General features: G+C 45.1%; 1 protein-coding gene across 4 annotated transcripts in view; it reads left to right on the forward strand.

Moving 5' to 3' along the window:
- The window catches only part of SBNO1 (strawberry notch homolog 1), a 46,435-nt gene that overhangs the window by 3,876 nt on the left and 14,839 nt on the right, over positions 1–27,720 (forward strand). Inside the window, exons 2-21 of one of the 4 annotated variants that reach the window (XM_070763195.1) lie at positions 409–536; positions 2,383–2,692; positions 4,014–4,058; positions 4,343–4,443; positions 6,178–6,274; positions 6,368–6,528; positions 9,348–9,481; positions 9,582–9,672; positions 10,531–10,692; positions 11,870–12,005; positions 12,115–12,220; positions 14,745–14,898; positions 16,337–16,519; positions 16,610–16,707; positions 18,535–18,686; positions 21,111–21,305; positions 21,420–21,587; positions 22,789–22,958; positions 24,440–24,571; positions 25,619–25,754. In XM_070763195.1, the coding sequence (XP_070619296.1) occupies positions 411–536; positions 2,383–2,692; positions 4,014–4,058; positions 4,343–4,443; positions 6,178–6,274; positions 6,368–6,528; positions 9,348–9,481; positions 9,582–9,672; positions 10,531–10,692; positions 11,870–12,005; positions 12,115–12,220; positions 14,745–14,898; positions 16,337–16,519; positions 16,610–16,707; positions 18,535–18,686; positions 21,111–21,305; positions 21,420–21,587; positions 22,789–22,958; positions 24,440–24,571; positions 25,619–25,754 (2,857 nt within the window). In that variant the 5' untranslated portion in view covers positions 409–410. The remainder of the gene's footprint in view (positions 1–408; positions 537–2,382; positions 2,693–4,013; positions 4,059–4,342; positions 4,444–6,177; positions 6,275–6,367; positions 6,529–9,347; positions 9,482–9,581; positions 9,673–10,530; positions 10,693–11,869; positions 12,006–12,114; positions 12,221–14,744; positions 14,899–16,336; positions 16,520–16,609; positions 16,708–18,534; positions 18,687–21,110; positions 21,306–21,419; positions 21,588–22,788; positions 22,959–24,439; positions 24,572–25,618; positions 25,755–27,720) is intronic. The other 3 variants (XM_070763196.1, XM_070763197.1, XM_070763198.1) reach the window with 3 other exon arrangements.

Below are 27,720 nucleotides of genomic sequence, written 5' to 3' on the forward strand. Positions count from 1 at the left end.
TATTTTGGATTCGTGGTTTATTTACAAAGAAGATGGCTGTTCGTTGGGCTGGGGAAACTGGAAGTACTTTGGCGTTTAGTGAAACTGTTGGTCTTGAGAGAACGACTTGGAGAAGGAGGGATTTAACAAAATAACAGACCTGGAAGGCATCTTGGAGGTCTTCTAGTTGCAGCCCTGTTTCAGCAGGAAACTCTATAATAGAAATTTCAGACAAATGCTTATCTTAATCTAATTTTCATTCAGCCTTCTTCTGCAATGATAATTTTTTGCCACATGTTTTAGGTGCTTCTGAACTAAGTTGGGGGAACTTTTAAAAGGGATGGCAACCGAGAGGCAATAGGATAAAAGGAATAACAGTTTAGTAGAAGCTGGTGGAAAATACTTATCTATCATTTGCTCTTGTTTCAGAAATGGTGGAACCAGGACAAGATCTTTTGCTTACAGCTTTAAGTGAAAGTGGAATTAGCCCAAATGACTTGTTTGACATCGATTCTCCAGATATGGGCCTCGCAACTCCACCTCCAGCAATTCAACCGGTTAGAAAATATTTCTACAATTTTGTATTTGTCATGGTCTAGTAGCATTTGAGTCATTTTATTTCCCTGGGGGAAAGAATGCATTACTGATACAATCTATTTATTTCTAAGCAGAAAAAAAGCTGGGTAATATTTATTTTATCAACCTTAACATGGCAAAACAACATCATTCTAAACTTTGTTACCTTATTACCTGTAAATGGAAAGCTTTCATTCTCACATTTCCTGGGACTTGTAAAATTGATACTGACCTTCTGTGCGTCTGCCATATATCAAACCTGCTTGACATCTATGGGAATAAAGAATTAAGGCTAGATTTATAATGTTCATCTCTGGGAAATAAAACTTTTTCAAACTATATTCTGTGGGCCCATTTAAAGCATTGCATTGACTTTATGTCACATTAATCTCTTTACCAGGCTTCTCTAAGAATGTAACATGTTGCATTGTTCCTTTTGTCAGTTGCCTCAGATGTGCTATTTGCCGCACACTTTTATCTGAGAAAGTTTTCATTGGCCAAAGTAGATTGACTTCTGTGTAAGCAATACCAGAACCATGACTGAGTTCAGACAATACAAGAAACCACACCAACTATGCTTGGCCTGCCCCTCCTTTGAGCTGTGAATTGGGGATTATGACCAAAAGCACACCCCACTTACTGATTGCGTTTATAGAACTTGCTTAACCAGAGACAAAGGTCTACCGGCTGTGTTCACACAGGGCTTAATATCAACCCGGGTTGTGTTTATTTTGTTGCTCAGAGAGTTGTGTCTAACATTTGTTTGCAGTTTGTTGTTTGAATATACAAACTGGTTTGACTCATTAGCTAGATGAAGGATTCCCTAGCAGTGCAAATAGCTACTGTTTGATCTATTTACAAAGATATTTAACAGCGATAAGATGCAATCCAGGTGATCTGCATCGTTCATTTGAATCATTATTCAGATTTTGTACATCAATGTAACATGTATTGCGTTTCACCTATAGCAGCGGTCCCCAAACTATGGCCCATGGGCCACATGCGGCCCACGGAGGCCATTTATCCGGCCCGCTGGTGAGTGACAAGAGCACAGGGAAAAGAGAGAGAGAAAGAAAGAAAAGGGAAAGAGAGGGAGGGAAGGAGAAGTAGAGAGGAATGAAGGAAGGAAGGAAGGAGAAATGGAGCGAACAAGGAAGGAAGGAAGAATGAAATGAATGGAGGGACAGAGGAAGGAAGGACTGTTTTGGGGTGTGTGTAATTTTTTTACATTTTTCTCTCAACATACATTCAAACAACACAGTGTACCATCTAATTTTCCATGAAAAATGCAGTATTTTGTTAGTAACAAATATAAATCATCAAAAAAAGTTGCAAGGTTTTTTTTCTACTTTTCCCATCCAGTTATATTCATTTTCTTTTAATTAAATTTCCTCCTTAATGTTTCTTCAAAAAGTGCAACACCAATTATATTTCTAACTTATTAACCATTATGCCAAAGTGCTTCCTTCTTTCTTTATGCATTTTTCATAAGCCAGGAAAACCTTGTATAGCCAATCAGATGTCAACAAAAATATATTAAAAACAAAACATAAACATATATGAATTTTAGACCTTCTCCCCCCTCTAAATAGTACGTTACCATTTTGTTTTTTACTTTAAAACAAGGTATGTACAGTGTGCATAGGGATTTGTTCATAGTTTTTTTTTATAGTCCGGCCCTCCAACAGTCTGAGGGACAGTGAACTGGCCCCCTGTGTAAAAAGTTTGAGGACTCCTGCCCTATAGTAAGACATATTCTGATAGTAAGGCCAACAGGGCTTTTCAGGACCTTAGGTAGTAACCAACACCAATCTCCTTTTCCTTTAGCAGCCACCTTCCACCACAACCTTTGTCTTGAATCAAATCAACCAGCTGCCTACGCTGGGGACGACCCTCGTCATGGCGAAAACGACCCCCGTGACCAGTACCAGGCAGACCATCACCGTAGCAAAGATCATACAAACCAGCACCACCACACGGCCCTCGGTGACGGTCCCTGTGGCACGCAACACCCTGACCACCCCCGTGCCCAAGGACCAGATCCAGCTGAAAGATCTCCTCAAGAACAACAGTCTGAACGAACTGATGAAGCTGAAGCCTCCGCCCAACATTGCCCCTCCTGTGGCGACCGCGGCGAGTAAGTAGTGGAATCGTCTGAATGGATTAATGGCGGGCGGGCTTGGGGGAGAGGGAATGGTGTCCCTTCAACTTATGTTAACTGTTCTGAACTGTTCTGATTCGGTGGTTATTGAAACGGATGTCCAAGTGCCACCTCTATGGTGGTTGAGGCAGGCAGGGTTTCCTTGTGTCCCATTGTTGGGGGTCAAGGGAAAGGGAGGGTCTTGCCTTCTCTTTCTGCTCAAGATCCCCATGGACAATTGGTGGGCCACTGTGGGACGCAGAATGCTGGACTCGATGGGCTTCGGCCCGATTCAGCAGGGCTCTTCTTAGGTTCTTATGACCAGCTCTCCAAACACAACAAATCCTATGCAATTGAAGCAATTATGGCGGTTGCAGTGTCCCTGGTTCACCGGATCGCCTTTTGCGACCTCAAGTCTGCGGGGAAAATAAAAACAGTTTTACTAACTTAACTGCAGTGATTCTCTTAACAGCTGTGGCAAGTTGGGGCACAATTTACTTAACAAATCTCTTGCTTAGCAACAGAGATCAATGTTGGTCGTAAGCTGAGGTCTACCTGTATTTGGAATTCTTTAGTCCAGGGGTGCCCAACCTTGGCCATTTAATCATCCTACCCATAATTATTCATTTAGTAGAACAGAGGTCTTCAAACTTGGCAACTTTAAGGCTTGTGGCTGGAAAATTCTTGGAGTTGAAGTCCACAAGCCTTAAAGTTGTGACGTTTGGGGACCCCGAGGTAGAGAAAAAGAAAGCTAAAATATATATAAAGCCCTTCATGTCACCGGACCAGGGTATCTCCGAGACCGCCTTCTGCCGCACGAATCCCAGCGACCGGTTAGGTCCCACAGAGTTGGCCTTCTCCGGGTCCCGTCAACAAAACAATGTCGCTTGGCAGGGCCCAGGGGAACAGCCTTCTCTGTGGCGGCCCCGGCCCTCTGGAATCAACTCCCCCCAGAGATTAGAATTGCCCCCACCCTCCTTTCCTTTTGTAAGCTCCTTAAAACCCACCTCTGCCGTGAGGCATGGGGGAATTGAGACATTCTTTCCCCCTAGGCCTTTACAATTTATGCATGGTATGTTTGTTTGTATGGATGTTTAGTTTTATAATAAGGGTTTTTTAGTTGTTCTTAGCATTGGATTTACATGATGTTTTTTATTACTGTTGTTAGCCGCCCCGAGTCTACGGAGAGGGGCAGCATACAAATTCAATTAATAATAATAATAATAATAATAATAATAATAATAATAATAATAATAATAATAATAATATAATTGGATGTTAAAAACATTGAGGTCCCAAATGTTGCCTTTTTTCACAGACATAATTCTTGTGTCCCCAAATGTAGTAAACAACATTATGGTTGGTAAGATCACTTCGGTTATTGAAACGGGTTGTAGAGTTTCCTTTCTCCGTTCTCTCACCCCTGTGTGGGAAATTTGGTGTAATCTTCATCCCACTTTGGTGCTTTTAACACTTTGCATCCTCCTGATAGTCGTAAATTTAAGACTGAAGCTTTAAGCTCACCTGCACTGTGGGGTTTTGGTGAAGGAAAAGTTTGCCTCCTATTTACCCCAGCGTCGAGAATTCATTTATTACAACACAGACATTTTCCTTCACGTTTAATCCTTTGGGATGTTTCCCTTTCAGCCGATATGAGTAACGGTGCTGTTAAAAAGGAGACTTCAACTAAAGAGGTCACCAGGATCTGGGTAAATGATCTAAAAATGCGAAGCTTCTCTCCTACCATGGTAAGTACGACCCTACATTTACCGTATTTTTCGCTCTATAAGACGCACCTGCTGATAAGACGCACCTAGATTTTAGAGGAGGAAAATAGAAAAAAAATATTTTGAGCCAAAAAGTGGGCTAAAATATTTATTACAATAACAGAATAACTTAACAGCTGGGAAGCGGGTTCGGGGTGTGTGTGCTGGAAAGCCCCCCAGGCCGGCTGCGATCTTTTAAAACAGCCGCGCCGCTTCTCAGCTGACTCCTGAAGCGCGGAAGTTTGGCTTCAGGAGTCAGCTGGGAAGCGGCGCGGCTGTTTTAAAAGATCGCAGCCGGCCTGGGGGGCTTTCCAGCACCCCCCCGAACCCCCAACTCGGAACCGCGTTCAGACGATTCCCCCCCCCCCCGTCCCCGTCCCTGCGCCCCCTCTTCTCCAGCGCCTCCCCCCCCTCCCTGCCTACATCTTCGCTCCATAAGACGGGGCTGATTTTTCATCCTACTTTGGGAGGAAAAAAACTGTGTCTTATGGAGCGAAAAATACGGTATACGGCTTCATTCAGATTTCACTCATCTCCTGTACTTATATAATGTTCCTGTTAAAATGGAAGCCTGTTCCTTAAACTCTGGAATCTTAGATTGTAATATGTTGCATGGACTGATTTCTTTTGAACACTTGGTTTTGTGTATTTGATCATGATATCACGAGCTGTTTTGGAGACAAAACCTTTAGAATCTATTTACCAGTGAGCACCCAGTTCAGCCTTTTCTAAGTATAATACATATGTTCTGTCGGGCTCTGGTAGACTCCTCCCAAAAATTCACAGGTACAAATTTCACACACACACACGTTTGAAAATTCAAAACAATGTTCTTTATAATGAAAATTCACTTAAACCAAGCCCTCTTTTGGTAGAGCAAAGAGCACTCGTCTCCAAACAACCTGGTAATTGGTACAAGTCCCTTATCAGTTCTGTGATACTTAGCTTGCAGCTGTGAGGCAATTCACAGTCCTTCTTTCACAAAGTGAAACACACTTGGCTCTGGTTTAGTTTCAAAGCGGGGAAAAATCAGCACACAAAAGGTCGAAGTCAGTAAAGCAGTCACGAACCACAACGATCAGATAATCCTCCACAATGGACAAACCCACAGGCTGCTCTTTATAGCAGCCTCACTAATGACCACAGCCCCACCCAACCACAGGTGGCCTCATTTTCTTTGATAGTAATCTCTCAGTTATTGCTGCCTATGCATCGCTCTCCGCATGCGTGGCTATATCATTAACTCTTGTTCTGAATCCAAGGAGGAGCTAGAGAATTGATCTCCTTCTGAGCTGTCTGCCCCACTCTCCTCCTCCCTGTCACTCCTGTCTTCTTGGTCAGAGGAGCCTTCATCAGCAGATTCCACCGGGGGCAAAACAGGCCTTGCAGCATATGGATGTCTCCCCCACATCCACAGTCCTTGGGGCAGGAGCTGGGCCAGAGCTAACCACAACAATATACTGACACATTTCAGGCACACATTTCTTTGCTTCAAAGCAACGTAGTGTAGGTCTGAGTGGATTGTACAAGACCCCCTGTGGGTATTTATTTTAAAATCTCTTCTGGGGGGGAAATAACTGGACTCATCAGCAGAGCACCATTCTGAACTTCAGTGAGAAGGTTGTGAGGTTAGACCTCTGTGTGTGTCTGCTCACACTTGAACTCTGCTGTGTTTTGTGTGAGACAGAGTGTAAGACCCTCTGATCTTTCCTGCAGAAAGTGCCCGTCACAAAAGAGGAAGAAGAACCGGAGGAAGAGGATGAAGAAGAAATGGGCCATGCAGAGACATATGCTGAATATATGCCCATAAAATGTACGGCGACTGTGGCTTTTTAATCCACATTAAATACCCAAATATCCAAGGTGGAGAAGCACCTTCTTACACCCCCTGCTTTTTCTCCCACAGTAAAACTCGGCTTGCGCCATCCTGACCCGGTGGTAGAAACCAGTTCCCTTTCCAGCGTGACCCCTCCTGAAGTATGGTACAAATCTTCCATTCCGGAAGAAAGCATCGACAGCGGTTGGCTGTCAGCCTTGCAGCTTGAAGCCATTACTTACGCAGCACAGGTACGGCCTGAGTCGAAGGCTAGCTACAAATTCGTGCCTGTCCCAAAGCCCACCAAAACTGAGACTCAGGACACGTTCTTGCCATAGGTCAGGGTGTCCAGCAAATCTGGGAAACAGGGAAATTAGGGAATTACCAGGGGAATCGGCGGTTCGGGAAATATAAGGGAATTATCAGGGAATTCGTGAAAAAAAATGGAATAAATCAGGGGGGAAAACAGACTATATTAAAATGTTTAAAAGTCAGGGTGAAATTATGTTTTAAAAAAACCCTATCGTGCTGCCTGGCAGAGTCAAGCAAAAATGAGCATAACTGTGGCCACAACTTGCTTCTTCGGCTACCGATATTTCTCCACGGCTGAGCCGTTTGTTATGACGTCATCTACGACCGCGCCTTAACTAGATTGAAAGTTACACGGAAATAGAATAGAATAGAATTTTTATTGGCCAAGTGTGATTGGACACACAAGGAATTTGTCTTGGTGCATATGCTCTCAGCGTACATAAAATAAAATATACATTTGTCAAGAATCATGTGGTACGACACTTAATGATTGTCATAGGGGTCAAATAAGCAATGAAGAAGCAATATTAATAAAAATCTTAGGATATAAGCAACAAGTGACAGCCATACAGTCAACATGGGAGGAAATGGGTGAAAGGAATGATGAGAAAAACTAGTAGAATAGAAGTGCAGATTTAGTAGAAAGTCTGACAGTGTTGAGGGAATTATTTGTTTAGTAGAGTGATGGCGTTCGGAAAAAAACTCTTCTTGTGTCTAGTTGTCAGGGAATTTCAAAATGCTTTACCCCTGGACGCCCTGTAGGTTTTCACAGTGGCTCAGGAGTTTAGAGTGCAGGACCACAGGCTACTTCTGCAGACTGCTGACCTGCAATTTGGCAGTTCGATTCTCACTGGCTCAAGGTTGACTCAGCCTTCCCTCCTTCCGCGGTCGGTAAAATGAGGACCCAGATTGTTAAGGGTGATAGGCTTACTCTGTAATCCGCTTAGAGAAGGCTGTAAAAGCGCTGTGAAGAGGTATATAAGTCTTAAATGCTTTTACTATTTCTATAAAAGCAGCCTTTCCCCAACCAACATATACCATGCTTAATCAGAAAAATAGCCTAGATCAGAGATAGGCAAACTTGGCTCTTCTATGACGTGGGGACTTCAACTCCCAGAATTCCTGAGCTAGCATGATTGGCAGACTCGGATACACCCCCTGCGGATCACAGGTTGAGAACCACTGATCTAGGCCAGAGGTAGGCAAAGTTGGTTCTTCTATGACATGTGGACTTCAACTCCCAGAATTCCTGAGCTAGCACGATTGGCTCAGGACTTCTGGGAATTGAAGTCTACAAGTCATAGAAGAAGTGATCCGCAGGTCCCTGGGGGTATATCCGAGTCTGCGGAGAGGGGCAGCATACAAATCTAATCAATTGAATTCAATTGAATTGAACGTGTGCAATGTTGTCACAGATTTTGCAAAGACTTGAAGAAATGTTACAATTTAAATCTTAGAGTTAAGTCTTGGGTGTCCACAAAAGGTTTATTTAAAGTGGGTCCATGGTGAAGAAAAGATTGGGAGCCACTGGCCTAGATCAGTGTTCCCCAACCTTGGCCACTTGAAGGTATCTGGACTTCAACTCCCAGAATTCCCCAGGCAGCATTCGCTGGCTGGGGAATTCTGGGAGTTGAAGTCCAAATATCTTCAAGTGACCAAGGTTGGGAAACACTGGCCTAGATAATTAATCTATAGAACACTCTTTCCATTCTCATGAAGCAACGTGTTTCAGAAAGTAATCTGTGGCTTAATATTTCTTGAATTACAGTGATCCCCCGCTCGTTGCGAGGGTTCCGTTCCAGGAGCCCCTGCAACGAGCGGGTTTTCGCGAAGTAGCGATGCGGAAGTAAAAACACCGTCTGCGCATGTGCAGACGGTGTTTTTACTCCCACAGTGCTAGCGAGGAGCCGAAGATTGGGGGCGGGGCGGCTGTTTGCCGCCGGCATGGAGGGCTTCCTAGCAGCCCCCCAAACCCGGGTTGGGGGTCCGGGGGGCGCTGGCTCTCGGCGCTTTTGAGCTGAGTCCGGAAGCGAATTCGCTTCCGGACTCAGCTCAAAACCGGCGATACCAAGCGGCAAGGAACGGCTTGTCTCGGCGCTTTCGAGCTGTCAGCTCGAAAGCGCCGAGACAAGCCGTTCCTTGCCGCTTGCTATCGGCGGTTTTGAGCTGTCCGGAAGCGAATTCGCTTCCGGACTCAGCTCAAAACCGGCGAGAATGAACGGCGTGGGCGGGCGAAGGGCGGGCGGCAGCGAGGAGTTTGCGTGGGCGGTGGGGAAACTCCTCGCTGACGCCAGCAAGAGGGGGAAGACCCAGGGAAGCCGCTGCCATCTACGCATGCGTGCCCGGCACGCATGCGTAGATGGTATTTTTGACTTCCGGGTTGAAAAATAGCGAAGTACCCTGTTCGCAATGGTTGGGGACGCAATAAACGGGGGATCACTGTAATAATAATTAATAATAATAATTTATTGGATTTGTATGCCGCCCCTCTCCGTAGACTCTTACTTTTCCAAATTGACTAGATATTTCTCTCCCATGTGCAGCGTTAAGTGATTATTTACAGCTCTTACCCATGTAGTCTAGGCCAGGGGGTCTCCAACCTTGGCAACTTTACGACTTGTGCGCCTCAACTCCCAGAAAGCTGAGGAATTCTGGGACTTGAAGTCCGCAAGTCTTAAAGTTGCCAGGTTTGAAGATACACACACAGCCCGCTCTAGACCACACACTAAATAGACAACATTCTGTGACTTCTCCACAGCAACACGAGACATTCCTACCGAACGGAGACCGAGCTGGCTTCTTAATAGGCGACGGTGCCGGTGTAGGGAAAGGAAGGACCATCGCCGGCATCATTTATGAGAACTATCTCTTGGGTAGAAAAAGGGCAGTGTGGTAAGTCTCGAACTCGGGGGCATCGGGGTCAGTAGGATATCGTTCCCCTTGTCCCTGCCTTTGTCTTCATGGCGGGCCTGTTGCCTTCGCTCTCTTCCAGGTTTAGTGTTTCAAACGATCTGAAATACGATGCCGAAAGGGACTTGAGAGATATTGGCGCCAAAAACATTTTGGTCCATTCATTAAACAAGGTGTGGAAATATTTTACTCTATTGTACAGTTGAAGCAAAAAAACCCATTAGGTACGCTTGTGTGAGACGCATGCTTTGTTTTAAGATTTTAAATAGGAAACCTACCATAAGTAGTTCTGTTCCTTTCTGGGTCACTTGCACTGTGTTGGGAAGTAGTGTAACAATTGCTTGTTCACAAATTATTTTGCTAGTTAATCACTGCACTAGGCATGTTGCACGTTTTGAAGGTCATAATGGGGAGGGGGTTTCAAGTCCTCAGTTATTGAAGTGAATTAAATAATGCGGAGTTGTGTTTTTCTTCATTCTCCTGTAAAAATGTGAAAGATTAAATTAGATTTGACCTTGATTACAGGAGGAAACCACATTTGCTAGAATTTGTGTATTTGTAGCATCTCTTTGGACAAATTAGCTACAAAGATGGAAAAATCCCTGCAAAAGATATTTAATATGTTGGTACATAAGGCAGTCTTTCTCAGTTTAATGAAACTTTACCCTGTCACTGTATACAAGTTTCATTCAACTGAGAAAGACTGCCTTTCTAGGATGTCCTAAACAAAAATACCAAAGCAGAAATTTCTGTGGGGAATCCCAACAGCTTTCTGATTTATTTGAGTGCCAAGCACAATAAAATCAGAAATGTTTTTCCTTTTTCAATTTGCAGCTTTCAAAGCTACTTTGGGAGTTCAGTTAGGGAAGATAATGCTTAGATGTTTGTAATGAGGACCCAGATTGTAGAATAGCCTTCCTACCTCTGATCTTATTTTCTTATTTTAATGTTAGTACTATTTTTTATATATATTGTAAACAATGATGCCTGTTGCCGGTCTGTGACCGTAATAAAGTTTTATTCTATTCTAGTTCAAATATGGAAAAATTTCTTCCAAGCATAATGGAAGCGTGAAGAAGGGGATCATCTTTGCCACTTATTCTTCACTTATCGGGGAAAGTCAGTCCGGAGGGAAATATAAAACCAGGCTCAAACAGCTTCTTCATTGGTGTGGCGATGAGTTCGATGGAGTGGTATCCTTTTCCAGTTGCTAGATTTGGGGCAGTAACCCTCCTATTAAACTAGCATCTTTTGATCGGTGTCTAATGCCATTAAAAAGTTTCGTTTTTCAATTCCAAAGCTATGAAAAATTTGGAAAGCAGATAATGCTTCCAGATAAGAGTGGCGCCCACTCCAGATAAAGTATTTTTTCAGTTTTTGGAGATACAGGTTTCAGCTCCCAGAATTGCCAACCATGCCCTTGCTGGCTGGGGAATTCTGGGTAACGAAGGTCACATGTCAAGAAGTTACTACAGTTGAAAAACACTGCTAAGTTTTTTCTAACCCAGTTAATTCTCAGAAGGCTGTGCTGGTCTTTAAATCGTCCTGTTTGCCTGGAATAGTTTGTTGAAACTTTCATTAACTTACCCATACTTATCGCAAAAAGATTTACTGTCAGCATTGGTAAAATAAACATAAACATAGCTATAAACAATAAACATAGCTAGAGGTATAACAAACAGGAAGAGGGAGATTATGATCCCCTTATATAGAGCGCTGGTGAGACCACATTTGGAATACTGTGTTCAATTCTGGAGACCTCACCTACAAAAAGATATTGACAAAATTGAACGGGTCCAAAGACGGGCTACAAGAATGGTGGAAAGTCTTAAGCATAAAACGTATCAGGAAAGACTTCATGAACTCAATCTGTCTAGTCTGGAGGACAGAAGGAAAAGGGGGGACATGATCGAAACATTTAAATATGTTAAAAGGTTAAATAAGGTTCAGGAGGGAAGTGTTTTTAATAGGAAAGTGAACACAAGAACAAGGGGACACAATCTGAAGTTAGTTGGGGGCAAGATCAAAAGCAACGTGAGAAAATATTATTTCACTGAAAGAGTAGTAGATCCTTGGAACAAATTTCCAGCAGACGTGGTTGGTAAATCCACAGTAACCGAATTGAAACATGCCTGGGATAAACATAGATCCATTATAAGATAAAATACAGGAAATAGTATAAGGGCAGACTAGATGGACCATGAGGTCTTTTTCTGCCGTCAGTCTTCTATGTTTCTATAAGTAATTGATTTAATATATATTACCTATGATTTACCTATAAATTTCCGGCTTCCACTCAGTGGGATGTTTACCCTGCAACTTTATAGATGTAGGTTTGCGAAATATCTTGTTTCTTAACCACGTCCTCAGATAGTGTTTGACGAATGCCACAAGGCTAAAAACCTTTGCCCAGTTGGCTCTTCGAAACCAACTAAGACAGGCTTGGCTGTTCTGGAACTGCAGAACAAACTTCCGAAGGCCAGGGTTATTTATGCTAGTGCCACAGGTAGGGACCGTTTCCGTCATTTGAACATCGAGTGGATCGCAATACTGTCTTCAAAGTGGGGGGAAAGCCTGGATAATTTCATTTAAAAAATATATATCTTTGCTTTCAGGTGCTTCAGAGCCTCGGAACATGGCATATATGAACCGCCTTGGGATTTGGGGGGAAGGAACGCCATTTAGGGAGTTCAGCGACTTTATCCAAGCAGTTGAAAGAAGGTATGTTCGTAGGTCTTGGCTGGTATTGCGTCAAGTGGGTGAAGCAATCATCATAAGTATTTTTTATTTTTATTTTTATTTTATTTTTTATTCTTTGTCCAATATACAATACATATGAAAGAGAATAGACATTAAGTAATAGAATAGAATAGAATTTTTATTGGCCAAGTGTGATTGGACACACAAGGAATTTGTCTTGGTGCATATGATCTCAACGTACATAAAATAAAATATACATTTGTCAAGAATCATGTGGTACAACACTTAATGATTGTCATAGGGGTCAAATAAGCAATAAAGAAGCAATATTAATAAAAATCTTAGGATATACGCAACAAGTTACAGTCATACATATAATATATATAAAGATAGGAAGTAAAAAAGAAGAGAAGTAGATGGGAAGGAGAGAATATACCGTATTTTTCGCTCCATAAGACGCAGTTTTTTTCCTCCCAAAGTAGGATGAAAAATCAGCCTCGTCTTATGGAGCGAAGATGCAGGCAGGGAGGGGGGGGGGAGGCTGCGAATTCGGAAGCGCCATCCCGCCGGCTGGCTGGCTAGCTGCTGCCTGGCCCACCGTTCCCCGTAAGCTACGCCCGTGAGCAGGCGTGCACCCCCAAATACACCCGAGCGCCCTTTTCCACGGGCGCGTGCTCCCCATCCCCCTGCCAGCCCGCGGGGAGGTGGGCGGGGGCGGGGAGGTGTGGCAATAGGAGTAAAGGGAGCCGCGGCCGCCCCTGCCTCCCCACGGTGCCTCCGGCCAAATGCGCCCCTGGCTTCTCCACGCTGCCCTATTGCCCGCCCGAACCGCCTCCTCTGCCACCTCCTGCATTTGGGCGCGATCTGCCTCCTCTCCTCTGCTGCCTCCTCCTGCCTTGGGGCGCAATCTGCCCCCTCTCCAACGTCGCTGCCTTCTGCCTTGGGGCGCGATTCGCCCCCTCTCCTCCTCCGCCGCCGCCTTCTGCCTTGGGGCGCGATTCGCCCCCTCTCCTCCTCCGCCGCCCCCTGCCTTGGGTGAGCAATCCGGGAGTCTGGGACAGGGTGGCTTTACGCCATGAAGAGAAAACGGCCGACTTTTCCCTGCTGCCGGAGCCGTTTCCTCTTCATGGCGCAAAGCCACACAGTCCCGGACTCCGGGATTGCTCGCCCAAGGCAGGAAGCGGCGGAGGAGGAGAGGGGGCGGATCGCGCCCCAAGGCAGAAGGCGTCGGCGGCGGAGGAGAGGGGGCGAATCGCGCCCCAAGGCAGAAGGCAGCCATCTGCCCAGACAGAAAGGAAACAAGAGAGAGAAAGTGAGAAGAAGAGAGAGAAAGAGGGGGAGAGAGAAAGAGAGAGGGGGAGAGAGAGAAAGAGAGGGAGAGGGAGAAAGAGAGTGGGAGAGGGGGGAGAGATAGCAAGAGAGGGAGAGAGAGAAAGAGAGAGGGAGAGGGGGGGAGAGAGAGGGAGAGGGGGGAGAGATAGCAAGAGAGAGAGAGAAAGAGAGAGGGAAAGGGGGAGAGAGGGGGGAGAGAAAGAGAGAGGGAGGGAGAGAGAGAGAGGAGATAAAGAAAGAGGAGAGAGAGAAAGGAAGAAAGAAAGAAAGAGGGATAGAAAGAGAGAGAGAGTGAGAGATGCTCAGTGAGCCTTTCTTTGAAGTTGCCTTTCTTTCTTTCTTTCTTTCCTTCTTTCTTTTTCTCTCTTGCTCTCTTGCTCTTTCATTCTTTTTTCTTTCTCTTGCTTTCTTTCTCTCCTTCCTTCCCTCATTCCATTTCTTTCATTCCCCCTCTCTATTTTTATTTCTCTTCTCTTTCTTGCTTTCTTTCTTGCTCTTTTTCTTTCTCTCTTTTACCTTCCCTTCCTCTATTTCTTCTTTTCTTTCTCCTTCCTACCTTCTTCCCTCCCTCCCTTCAGTCCTTCCTCTCTTACTCTCCCCTTTCATAAGTTTCCTTGCTTCCTTCCTCTGTTCCTGTCCCTTCCCCCTTTCTTTCTTTCTTTCCTTCCTTCCTTCCTTCCTTCCTTTCCTCCCTCCATTTCTTGCTTTCCTTTTCCTTCCTCCCTTCTTCCCTCCCTCACTCCCTTCTTTCACTCCTTCCTCTCTTCCTCTCCCCTTTTTGGCTCAAAATATTTTTTTTCTATTTTCCTCCTCTAAAATCTAGGTGCGTCTTATCAGCAGGTGCGTCTTATAGAGCGAAAAATACGGTATATGATATATGGGATAAGGAAAGACAATTGGACAGGGGACGAAAGGCACGCCGGTGCACTTATGTACGCCCCTTACTGGCCTCTTAGGAACCTGGAGAGGTCAATCGTGGAGAGTCTAAGGGAGAAATGTTGGGCGTTGGGGTTGACACTATTGAGTCCGGTAATGAGTTCCACGCTTCGACAACTCGATTGTTAAAGTCATATTTTTTACAGTCAAGTTTGGAGCAATTAATATTAAGTATTGGCGGAGCTTTTCTCAAAGTTCCAATAGGTCCCTGTGAGAATAACCTCCCTTTAAAAATTGTCTTCCCCCCCCCCCCCCTGCTTCTTCTTTTACTCTTCAGAGGTGTGGGTGCCATGGAAATAGTTGCCATGGATATGAAGCTAAGAGGAATGTACATAGCCAGGCAGCTGAGCTTCTCGGGGGTCACCTTCAAAATAGACGAAGTTCATCTTTCTCAGCACTACGTCAAAATGTATAATAAATCTGTGAAAATGGTAAGCCTTTCAAAGGGAGGAGTTGGCGGTTCGAGGAAGATCATTGCGTTGAGTCCTTGCAAGAGAAACCCTAGTGCAGTGATGGCGAACCTACGGCACGGGTGCCACAGATGGCACGCGGAGCCATATCTGCTGGCAGATATGGCTCCGCCGTTATCCTAGCTCAGCTCCAGTGTGTGTCGGCCAGCTGGTTTTTTGCTCACCAGGAGGCTCTGGGAGAGAGTCTATGGGGATTCGGGGGGTGTTTTTGCCTCTGCAGCCAGGGGAGGGTGAAAAATGGCCCTACCAGGCCCATCAGAGCTTGGGAAATGGGCTGTTTCAGGCCTCCAGAGAGCCCCGGGAAGGCCATTTTTGCTGTCCCCAGGCATTCAATTATAAGTGTGAGCACTTTAACACAGGCACATGCACTTTCGGCACTGGAGGTAAAAAAAGATTCGCCATCACTGCCCTAGTGAATCTTTGGAACGAAGGGGGATTAGAAGTTAAAAGAGTCTTGCAGGATATGTAGATGCCCAGCAAACCCCGATTTCCTCCATTCCAAGGAATTCATTCGGTCCATCCGAATCCCAATAATTCGATCCTTGTTGGAGCAAGGATCAGAGTTATTGGTAGAATATGACCACCTTTTCTAAGCTAAAACCTGACATTTCGGTAGATTGTTTATGGAAGTGATTTCTCCATTACTGAAAAACAGTGGATTCCAAATATTGTTTTTAAATTAGAAAACTACTATCCAAAATTGTAAGTGCTAGACTTTTTAAGAACCAGTAGTCTGTTTGCCTGTGGAACTTCTCAATCATCCAGGTCACGGTGGCTTTTTTGAAAAGGCAGCTGGACTTCGTTTGGTGCTTTCTTTGAAAACGTTTCGCTAGTCATCCAAGAAGCTTCCGTTCAGTTCTTGAGAAGTATTTTCCCGGGTCAGTTCTTTAGAACTGAACTGAATAATAATAATAATAATAATAATATAATAATAATAATAATAATTTATTGGATTTGTATGCCGCCCCTCTCCGTAGACTCGGGGCGGCTAACAACAATGATAAAAACAGCATGTGACAATTCAATAATAAAACAACTAAAAACACTTATTATAAAACCAAACATACACACAGACATACCATGCATAACTTGTAATGGCCTAGAGGGAAAGAATATCACAACTCCCCCATGCCTGGCGGTATAAATGAGTCTTGAGTAGTTTACGAAAGACAGGGAGGGTGGGGGCAATTGTAATCTCCGGGGGGAGTTGGTTCCAGAGGGCCGGGGCTGCCACAGAGAAGGCTCTTCTCCTTTTTTGGATGACGAGCGAAACATTTTTCAAAGAAAGCACCAAGAAACTCCAGTTGCTTTTAGCAGTTGGTTTAGTTTAGCATCCTATCCTCCCATTTTATTATATTACTTTTATGTCACCCTGAAAACTCTGCTTTCCCTTTTCCAGTGGGTAAGCGCCAGGGAGAAATTCCAGCAGGCTGCTGACCTCATTGACGCCGAACAGCGCATGAAGAAATCCATGTGGGGCCAGTTCTGGTCCGCTCACCAGAGATTTTTTAAATACCTCTGCATTGCATCCAAAGTCAAAAGAGTGGTGCAACTGGCCCGGGAAGAGATTAAAAACGGCAAGGTGGGTTGGGGTCCTGGAATGACAGGGGAGCCCCCATTCTCCATGTCCAGGGGAGCTTAAAACACCCCCCCTGTGTTTTTCTTCCCGCAGTGCGTGGTCATTGGGCTGCAGTCCACAGGAGAAGCCAGAACCTTAGAAGCTTTGGAAGAAGGTGGCGGGGAACTGAATGACTTTGTTTCCACAGCAAAGTAAGCCTCCTGACAGCCCTGCAGAAACAGCAGAAAAAGACCTCCTGGTCCATCTAGTCTGCCCTTATACTATTTCCTGTATTTTATCTTAGGATGGATCTATGTTTATCCCAGGCATGTTTAAATTCAGTTACTGTGGATTTATTTACCATGTCTGCTGGAAGTTTGTTCCAAGGATCTACTACTCTTTCAGTAAAACAATATTTTCTTTTCATCTTTCCCCCAACTAACTTCAGATTGTGTCCCCTTGTTCTTGTGTTCACTTTCCTATTAAAAACACTTCCCTCCTGGACCTTATTTAACCCTTTAACATATTTAAATGTTTCGATCATGTCCCCCCTTTTCCTTCTGTCCTCCAGACTCTACAGATGGAGTCCATGAAGTCTTTCCTGATACGTTTTATGCTTAAGACCTTCCACCATTCTTGTAGCCCGTCTTTGCACCCGTTCAATTTTGTCAATATCTTTTTGTAGGTGAGGCCTCCAGAACTGGACACAGTATTCCAAATGTGGTCTCACCAGCACTCTATATAGCGGGATCACAATCTCCCTCTTCCTGTTTGTTATACCTCTAGCTATGCAGCCAAGCATCCCACTTGCTTTTCCTACTGCCCAACCACACTGCTCACCCATTTTGAGACTGTCAGAAATCACTGCCCCTAAATCCTTCTCTTCTGAAGTTTTTGCTAACACACAACTGCCAATGCAATACTCAGATTGAGGATTCCTTTTCCCCAAGTGCATCATTTTCCATTTGGAAACATTAAACTGCAGTTTCCATTGCTTTGACCATTTATCTAGTAAAGCTAAATCATTTACCATATTACAGATGCCTCCAGGAATATCAACCCTATTGCACACTTTAGAGTCATCGGCAAATAGGCAAACCTTCCCTACAAAACCTTCCCCTATGTCACTCACAAACATATTAAAAAGAATAGGACCCGTTTTGGGTTTTCAAATTCTTCCAAAATTCGGAGTGCTACCTTAGAAATACTGGGCGGGCTATACAAGAAGAGGATTCGTTTATTAGCAATGTTGTAATTCAGAAACCTGTGGCTTCCATTCTCGCTTCTAAACCCATGTCTGTTAAACAAGCAAGGGTCTCCAACCTTGGCAGCGTTAAGCTTTGGCGGACGTCAACTCCCAGATGGCTGGGGAATTCTTGGAGTTGATGTCCTCCAAGCTTAATGTCGCCGAAGCTGGAGACCCCTGCTTTAAAGTATGCTGTCTGGGAGATTATGGGAATTGGAAGTCCACACATTTTAAACTTGCCAGGTTTGAAAAACAATCAGTTCTTTCCACTTTTTAAATTCATGAACCGTTTAATAGCAAGTATGTGCTGTGTGTATTAGCCGAGGTGTCAAGTCGTGGGACATTGGTGCTGTGTATCTTTGATTACATATGAGAACTCCGCTTCTTTATTATTACGGTAACACCCTGAAAGGAGATTTGTGATCGGCGACAAACCAGTAAAGCCCCATTTTTTGACTTGGAAGAATATGCTAAACCAGGAGTTGGCAAAGTTGGCTCTTCTATAACTTGTGGACTTTAACTCCCAGAATTCCTGAGCCAATCATGCTAACTCAGGAATTCTGGGAGTTGAAGTCCACAGATCCTAGAAGAACCAACTTTGCCTACCCCTGTGCTAAACCAACAAGTCATATTTCCCGAGAAACATGGGTTTCCTATCAGAAGGCAATGAATTGGCCAATTTAATTCCTCCAGCTGTTTTGTGCCACAGCCTCTCAATTCTGGCTATGCTAGGTGGTGCTCTTGAGCGAGCGTTAAAACACTGCTGTTGTTTTTCTCTCTCCAAATTTAACAGGGGGGTGTTTCAGTCCCTGATCGAGAAACATTTCCCAGCTCCCGATCGGAAGAAACTTTTCAGCTTGCTGGGAATCGACCTCTCTCTCCAGAGCAACCACAGCTCTCCCCGAGACAGTCCGTGCAAGGAGGATAAAGTAAAGAAACGTAAAGGTAACATGGGTTGCTATTTCATGGCTATTTTTATTCTCCTGTGCACCCATTTAGGAAAACTAGAGTTGAGGGGGGCTGATAAAAAATTAGTTTGTAAATTGAGGAATATGGTTGATCAATAGGGGAAGGGGAGACTTAGCACCAGAGGTGGTTCTAAAAACTCCCTCGGAAGACACACATTGGTTCTCAACCTGGGGGTCGGGACCCCTTTGGGGGTCGAACAGTCGTTTCACAGGGCTCGCCTAAGACCATGGAAAAAGACACATTTCCCCTGGTGTTAGGAACTAAAGCTTCTATTTTGGCACCTTATCCGACCAATCAGGCGTTTACAGTGGGGCTGTCCCTTTGACCTTCCTACCAATCAGCTTAAAGCTCTGTTGGGAGAAGTGGCACTAGACTTACGGTTGGGGGTCACCACAACATGAAGAACTGTATTAAGGGGTTGCAACATTGGAAAGTTTGAGAACCACTACGTAGCTCTTCCACCAAACAATATCTAGCAAAGACCCAACCTTTTAGGATGGTTGTTTCCAAAGAGGACAATATACTTTGGAATAATACTTAGGTGGAAAATAAAAATGCAATGTCTAGCTTTGGAAGCATGAGCTGTCTAATCTGGCCGTTGAATTCAGATACAGAGAGAGGCTTCCTTCTTTGCACGTTTTTTCTTGCTGAGAAAACCTAAAGCCCCCCCTAGGAAAACCCTCTTTGCTTGAATTAATTTCTGCACCATTTCTTCATTCGGTGCCACAGTTCCTCAAGACTCCTCCCCGAGGCGATGCTTCTCAGCCAGAAAGTCACTTTTCTTTTTTTGTTACCCAAACTCCAAGAATCGAGATGCCCCTTGCTGATCCCCTTTCCATGTAGGGATTTATTTATTGGATTTATATGCCGCCCCTCTCCGAAGACTCGGGGCGGCTAACAGCAATCATAAAACAGTGTACAATAGTAATCCAATACTAAAAACGAATTTAAAAACCCCTTAATATAAAAAAACCCAAACATACATACAAGCATACCATGCATAGAATTGTAAAGGCCTAGGGGGAAAGAGGATCTCAGTTCCCCCATGCCTGGCGGCAGAGGTGGGTTTTAAGGAGCTTACGAAAGGCAAGGAGGGTGGGGGCAATTCTAATCTCTGGGGGGGAGTTGGTTCCAGAGGGCCGGGGCCGCCACAGAGAAGGCTCTTCCCCTGGGTCCCGCCAAGTGGCATTGTTTAGTTGACGGGACCCGGAGAAGACCCACTCTGTGGGACCTGACTGGTCACTGGGATTTGTGCGGCAGAAGGCGGTCCCGGAGATATTCTGGTCCGGTGCCATGAAGGGCTTTATAGGTCATAACCAACACTTTGAATTGTGACTGGAAACTGATCGGCAACCAATGCAGACTGCGGAGTGTTGGTGTAACATGGGCATATTTAGGGAAGCCCATGATTGCTCTCGCAGCTGCATGATCTATAAAGCCCTACATGGCATCGGACGAGATTACTTGTGGGACCGCCACCTGCCACATGAGTCGACAATGTCGCTTGGCGGGGCCTAGGGAAAGAGCTTTCTCTGTGGGGGGCCCGGCCCTCTGGAATCAGCTCCCCTGAGAGATCCGTACTGCCCCCCACCCTCCTCGCCTTCCGCTAGAGTCTGAAGACTCATTTATGCTGCCAGGCGTGGGGCCATTAGTCTCTAGCCCCCTGGCTGACGAATGTACTGTATGTCAGTTGATTGAATGGGAATAAGTGGTTTTTTTTAAAGGTTCTGGGGTTTTAGACTAATTAATTTTAAACTAATTGGATTTAGGATGTTATATTGTTATACTGTGTTCAGTTCTGGAGACCTCACCTACAAAAAGATATTGACAAAATTGAAAAGGTCCAAAGACGGGCTACAAGAATGGTGGAAGGTCTTAAGCATCAAACGTATCAGGAAAGACTTCATGAACTCAATCTGTATAGTCTGGAGGACAGAAGGGAAAGGGGGGACATGATCGAGACATTTAAATATGTGAAAGGGTTAAATAATGTTCAGGAGGGAAGTGTTTTTAATAGGAAAGTGAACATAAGAACAAGGGGACACAATCTGAAGTTAGTTGGGGGAAAGATCAAAAGCAACGTGAGAAAATATTATTTGACTGAAAGAGTAGTAGATCCTTGGAACAAACTTCCAGCAGATGTGGTTGGTAAATCCACAGTAACCGAATTTAAACATCCCTGGGATAAACATAGATCCATTGTAAGATAAAATACAGGAAATAGTATAAGGGCAGACTAGATGGACCATGAGGTCTTTTTCTGCCGTCAGTCTTCTATGTTTCTATGTTTTTATATGTCAAAAACCGCCCCGAGTCCTTGGAGAGAGGTGGCATATAAATCCAATTAATAAAAAATAAACAAATAATCTCCCTTCTTTTTCTCTAATGGGGAAAAAAAAGGGGAAGAAATGACGAGGGAGGTCAAGAAAGCCCGTAAGACCGGCGGTCTCGCTGGGAGCAGTTCCGACGAAAGCTTCAGTGAATCGGAGGCCTCGGAGAACGAGGAGAGCGACGAGAGTTCTCGCTTTTTAAGTTCCGGAGACGATGACGACTTCAACCCCTTTAGAGATGAGTCCAGCGAAGACGACGAGGACGGTGAGAGGATTTGGGTCTTGTTTTTCTGATTTTAGGTGTGTTGTGGTTTTGGGATCAAGCTGGTGAGGTTTTGCTTTGCCCACTTTGGTTTCCTCACCCCTCTTTTCTTTTCAGACCCTTGGTTGATCCGGAAAGAACACAAGAAAAATAAAGAGAAGAAGAAGAAGAAGAGTATAGACCCCGATTCTATCCAGAGTGCCTTACTTGCATCTGGTCTCGGATCCAAAAGGCCGAGTTCTCTCTCCTCCACAGCAGTGGTAACCACGCCCACAAATGTCTCTGGTAAGTCGCCCAAGAGGCCTGTCGTCTCAACTGTTTTATTTAATTTTAATTTAATTTAAATTTATTTATTTTATTTATTTCGACTTCTATGCCCCCCAAGGGCGGCTTACAACTCTTTTCATAAAATTCGTTAGAAAAAATGGTACCAAACCTCTCCTGAGTTTAGGATTCCAACAAACTCAAACTCAACCCAGACAAGACGGAGTGGCTGTGGGTCCTGCCTCCCAAGGACAATCCCATCTGTCCATCCATTATCCTGGGGGGAGAATCATTGACCCCCTCAGAGAGGGTTTGCAACTTGGGCGTCCTCCTCGATCCACAGCTCACATTAGAGAAACACCTTTCAGCTGTGGGGAGGGGGGCATTCGCCCAGGTTCGCCTGGTGCACCAGTTGCGGCCCTATTTGGACCGGGAGTCACTGCTCACAGTCACTCATGCCCTCATCACCTCAAGGTTCGACTACTGTAACGCTCTCCACATGGGGCTACCTTTGAAAAGTGTTCGGAAACTTCAGATCGTGCAGAATGCAGCTGCGAGAGCAATCATGGGCTTCCCTAAATACGCCCATGTCACACCAACACTCCGCAGTCTGCATTGGTTGCCGATCAGTTTCCGATCACAATTCAAAGTATTGGTTATGACCTATAAAGCCCTTCATGGCACCGGGCCAGATTATCTCAGGGACCACCTTCTGCTGCACAAATCCCAGCGACCAATAAGGTCCCACAGAGTGGGTCTTCTCCGGGTCCCGTCAACTAAACAATGTCGCCTGGCTGGACCCAGGGGAAGAGCCTTCTCTGTGGCGGCCCCGGCCCTCTGGAACCAACTCCCCCCAGAGATTAGAACTGCCCCCACCCTCCTTCCCTTTCGTAAGCTACTTAAAACCCACCTCTGCCGCCAGGCATGGGGGAATTGAGATGCTCTTTCCCCCTAGGCCTTTACAATTCTATGCATGGTATGTTTGTATGTATGTTTGGTTTTTATATTAATGGATTTTTAATCATTTCTAATACCAAATTACTATTGTACACTGTTTTATTGTCGCTGTTAGCCGCCCCGAGTCTCCGGAGAGGGGCGGCATACAAATCCAATGAATGAATGAATGAACAAACAAACTAAATAAATAAATAAATAAATAAATAAATAAAGTCTAAAGCACCCCCCCCCCTCTCTTTTCCCTTCTACTTTTGGCACTTCACAGCACCCAGTAACACAAACAACAGCTACGTGACGAGTCAGGACGCTGTGGAAAGGGCCCAGCAGATGAAGAAAGAATTGCTGGATAAACTGGAGAAGCTCTCCGAAGATCTCCCTCCTAACACCCTGGACGAACTTATCGATGAACTCGGAGGCCCCGAGAACGTGGCGGAGGTAGGCAGCTTGGGTGATCCAGCACGGAAGGCTTTGAGCTAAAACTCTTACAAGGAGGGATCCTCCCCTTGTACAAGGAGTTGTAAGAATAAGGGTTATGACACAAGAGGCCTGGCATTAAAAATAGACAGCTAGTCACTGTCAGTGTTCTGACTCAGTTTACCCAAACACAACAAACCTTCTGAAGGAAACGGAAGATTGTTTTATTAGGAATGGAAAAGGTTTATCTCTAATTGCAGGCTAAGAAGCCCGGGAGATGAATAGCTGTCTGCCACATCTATTCATCTCCTCCCCCTGCCTTTTGTCCTCAGAGCTGGGGTCCCAAGGACCGGCCCATAGATTTCCACTGCTCTCCTCTCCATACTGCGCATCTGTGTGTCAGGCACTGGACCCAGCTGTTCCTTTTCTTGCTCATCAGCCACCTCCAGGTCTGGAGGCTGTTGGCTCCCCGTCTGAAGGCTGACGGACGGCCCAGGCGCTGCCTCTGTGTGTGTCTGTCTCTCTCTCCCTTTCTCTCTTTCTCTGTGTGTCTGTCTCTCTTTTTCTTTCTCTGTGTGTCTCTGTCTCTCTCTTTCTCTGTGTGTCTCTGTCTCTCTCTTTCTCTGTGTCTGTCTGTCTGTCTCTCTCTTTCTCTGTGTCTCTTTCTCTGTGCCTGTCTCTCTCTCTGTGTCTGTCTGTCTCTCTTTCTCTGTGTGTCTCTGTCTCTCTCTCTCTTTCTCTGTGTCTGTCTGTCTCTCTTTCTCTGTGTGTCTGTCTGTCTCTTTCTCTGTGTGTCTGTGTCTGTCTCTCTCTTTCTCTTTGTGTCTGTCTGTCTCTTTCTCTGTGTGTCTCTGTCTCTCTCTCTCTTTCTCTGTGTGTCTGTCTCTCTTTCTCTGTGTGTCTGTCTGTCTGTCTGTCTCTCTTTCTCTGTGTCTGTCTCTCTTTCTCTGTGTCTGTCTCTCTTTCTCTGTGTGTCTGTCTCTCTTTCTCTGTGTGTCTGTCTGTCTGTCTCTCTCTTTCTCTGTGTGTCTCTGTCTCTCTACCTCTGTCTCACTCTGTGTGTCTCTCGGTGTCTATCTCTGTCTGTCTGTCTGTCTGTCTCTCTGCCACCTCCATCCTTTCTTCCCCCTCGGAGTTCTCAGGTGGCCTTGATGCTGACCCTGACTCCCATGCAGCCCCCTCCTCTGATTTGGCTGCTGGAGGGGGGAGCCGGCAGCCGACAAGCCACAGCAGTCAGGCTAGCAAGACACCATGCGAAGCTAGCAGAATGGCCGCCATGACAGGATTCACTTAATTGTGTAGATCACGAAACAGGGCCACGCCCGTCTTGCTTGGCAACAGAAACCTTGGGGTCAGTTGTGGTTGCCAGCCAAGCGCTACCTGCGTGTCCCTAGAAAGTTCCTTCTCAGCCTAGCCTTGGAGAATTTTGTGCAGGTCTTTATAGTTATTTCATGGGCCTCAACGCTTGACGTGGCCCGCTAACCTGACTCGTTGTTCTGAAGATGACAGGTCGCAAAGGACGGGTCGTGAGCAACGACGATGGCAGCATCTCCTACGAGTCAAGGTCCGAACTGGACGTCCCTGTGGAAATCCTAAACATCACCGAGAAGCAGAGGTTCATGGATGGAGATAAGGTACCTTTTGCTCCCTTCGGTGTCGAAATATTTACATTTTCAGCAAGGTTGAAAAAACAACAACACAAGTTGGTGCTCCAGACTGTACATTTCTTTCGGAACTACAGTGTCCAAATATTACCATGTCCTTTTTGTTTTTCCACGGGTGATTTTCCTCCTCAGGAAAGGTGACCCCGATAAACATTTATGAGAGACATTTCTTAGCTAATGTGGACAAAATAATAATTGCTAACAAAAAATGATATCTTTCTCAAGTACAGTGGTACCTCGATTCTCGACCACAATTCGTTCCAGAAGTGTGGTCGAGAACCAATTTGGTCGAGTACCGAATTAATTTATCCCATAGGAAATAATGGAAATGGATTTAATTGGTTCCCAGCCCCTGTTGACTCGCTGGGAACCAATTAAATCTATTTTCTTTATTTCCTATGGGATAAAAAATCTGAGCAGCTCTACAAGCGCTCCAAGCCTCCGGAAGGGTGGGGACGGCTGCAATCCCGGCAGCTTCGGGGGGCTCCTTTCCTCAGTGCTTCGTCTTATTACCTGTAAGCAGCTGCACCAACTTCCTCCTTCCCGGCGGCGGCAACGGCGGCGGCTTCTCTTCGAGTAGCAACAGCGCCGGGAACGTCACGTAATGAAGGGAAGCTGCTGGAGCGGCAGCAACTGCTGAGACAGCTCTGGCGCCTTCCCTTCATCACGTGACGTTCCCAGCGCTGTTGCTACTCGAAGGGAAGCCGCCGCCGTTGCCGCCGTCGGGAAGGAGGAAGTTGGTGCAGCTGCTTACAGGTAATAAGAGGAAGCACTGAGGAAAGGAGCCCCCTGAAGCTGCCGGGATTGCAGCCGCCCCCGGCGGTAACATTTCGGATAATAAACAAAATTGTGGCTGTTCGGTATCCGAAATTTTGTTCGGTATCCGAAATGTACGAGAACCAAAGCGTTCAAGAACCGAGGTACCACTGTATATCTCATATTTTCACGACCCAAAGTTTGTCTTTATAAGTCTCGCTTCCTTTCCTTTCTTCACCTTCACCTCCTCTTGCCTTGCAGAACATTGCCATCATCTCGGAAGCCGCCAGCTCGGGCATATCTTTGCAAGCAGATCGAAGGGCCAAAAATCAGAGAAGGAGGGTACATATGACCCTGGAGTTGCCGTGGAGTGCCGATCGGGCAATTCAGCAGTTTGGTGAGCACATTGATGTTGGCTTCTACCACGAGGGCCTCCAAGTTCATAAAACATCTCTATAGGCTTTCGGATTGAAAGATGCCTTTATAGACAAAACCTTGGGCTCTTTGTTAAACATTAATAGAAATTATTTGAGTGATAAGGTGACAAAACAGATTTTCCCAGATTTACCGATACAGCCAAATTGCTATACATAATCCTGTATATATCCACAAAGTGGCTTGTCAGTTGATTGAAGAATCCAATTCCTAAATTAGTGTCCAGCATTGAAGATAATAAAAATTTAGAGCTTTTTTTAAAAATAAGTTTTTATTCACAAATAGAAAAACAATACAATTTCCAAAAGAGTAGTAAACGACTATTGCAAACATGTAAAGATGGACAGAGAGAAAAAAAGAGAGAAAAGAAGATAGAATAAAAAGAAAATAGAAAAAGAAAGGAAAATGGTTACATTATACATCATTTCCATTTTGTTTGCATTCCTGATGAATCAAAAAGCAAACTCTATATATCTCCTTGTTGCTTTATCTAATCCATATATCAATTGTTTACATTTTATTGTGTTATTTATAGTTATCAATTATATCCATTTGTGAATAAAAACTTATTTAAAAAAAGAAAAAGAAATAAATATAAATTTAGAGCTGGAAATGTGAAAAAGTTGAATCTGTTTATCACCCAGTAGGAAAAGCAGTAGGCAGTAGGAAAAGCAAGTAGGATGCTTGGCTGCATAGCTAGAGGTATAACAAGCAGGAAGAGGGAGATTGTGATCCCGCTATATAGAATGCTGGTGAGACCACATTTGGAATAATACTGTGTCCAGTTCTGGAGACCTCACCTACAAAAAGATATTGACAAAATGGAACGGGTCCAAAGACGGGCTACAAGAATGGTGGAAGGTCTTAAGCATAAAACGTATCAGGAAAGACTTAATGACCTCAGTCTGTATAGTCTGGAGGACAGAAGGAAAAGGGGGGACACGATCGAAACACTTAAATATATGAAAGGGTTAAATAAGGTTCAGGAGGGAAGTGTTTTCAATAGGAAAGTGAACACAACAACAAGGGGACACAATCTGAAGTTAGTTGGGGGAAAGATCAAAGGCAACATGAGAAAATATTATTTCACTGAAAGAGTAGTAGATCCTTGGAACAAACTTTCAGCAGACGTGGTTGGTCAATCCACAGTCACTGAATTTAAACATGCCTGGGATAAACATACAGTGATCCCTCTATTATCGCGAGGGTTCCGTTCCAAGACCCCTCGCGATAATCGATTTTTCGCGATGTAGGGTTGCGGAAGTAAAAACACCATCTGCGCATGCGCGCCCTTTTTTTCTATGGCCACACATGCATAGATGGTGGAGTTTGCGTTCCCCGCCGCCCACGCAAAGGGGAAACCCCGATTCGGCTCCTCGTTGCTGCTGCGCTACCGAGCAGATCAGCTGCTGGGCGGCCGAAGGAACCTTCCCTGGGTCTTCCCCCTCTTGCTGGCGGGCGGGCGAGCGGCGGGCATCAGCGAGGAGCCGGGGTTTCCCCTTTGCGTGGGCGGCCGGGAAGACTCAGGTTGGGGGCTCGGAGGGGTGCTGGGAAGCCCCCCAGGCCGGCTGCGACCTTTTAAAACAGTCGCGCCGCTTCCCAGCTGACTCCCGAAGCCAAACGCGGAAGTGGTTTTTTTTTTAATTAATATTTTTTTTTAAATCGCGATATAGTGTTTCGCGAAGATCGAGATCGTGAAACTCGAGGGATCACTTATCCATTGTAAGATAAAATACAGAAAATAGTATAAGGGCAGACTAGATGGACCATGAGGTCTTTTTCTGCTGTCACTCTTCTATGTTTCTATGTTCTAGCTCTTTTTTAGCATGTAAAAATGGGAGTCAAGCTGCCTGCGTAAATCTGTTTCAATAAAATAAGGTGCATCTTTGTTTCAAGCCAACCAAATTTGCCTTTATTTTCTTAATCTC

This window comes from Erythrolamprus reginae, chromosome 10 (assembly GCF_031021105.1).
Source record: "Erythrolamprus reginae isolate rEryReg1 chromosome 10, rEryReg1.hap1, whole genome shotgun sequence".
NCBI lineage: Eukaryota > Metazoa > Chordata > Lepidosauria > Squamata > Dipsadidae > Erythrolamprus > Erythrolamprus reginae.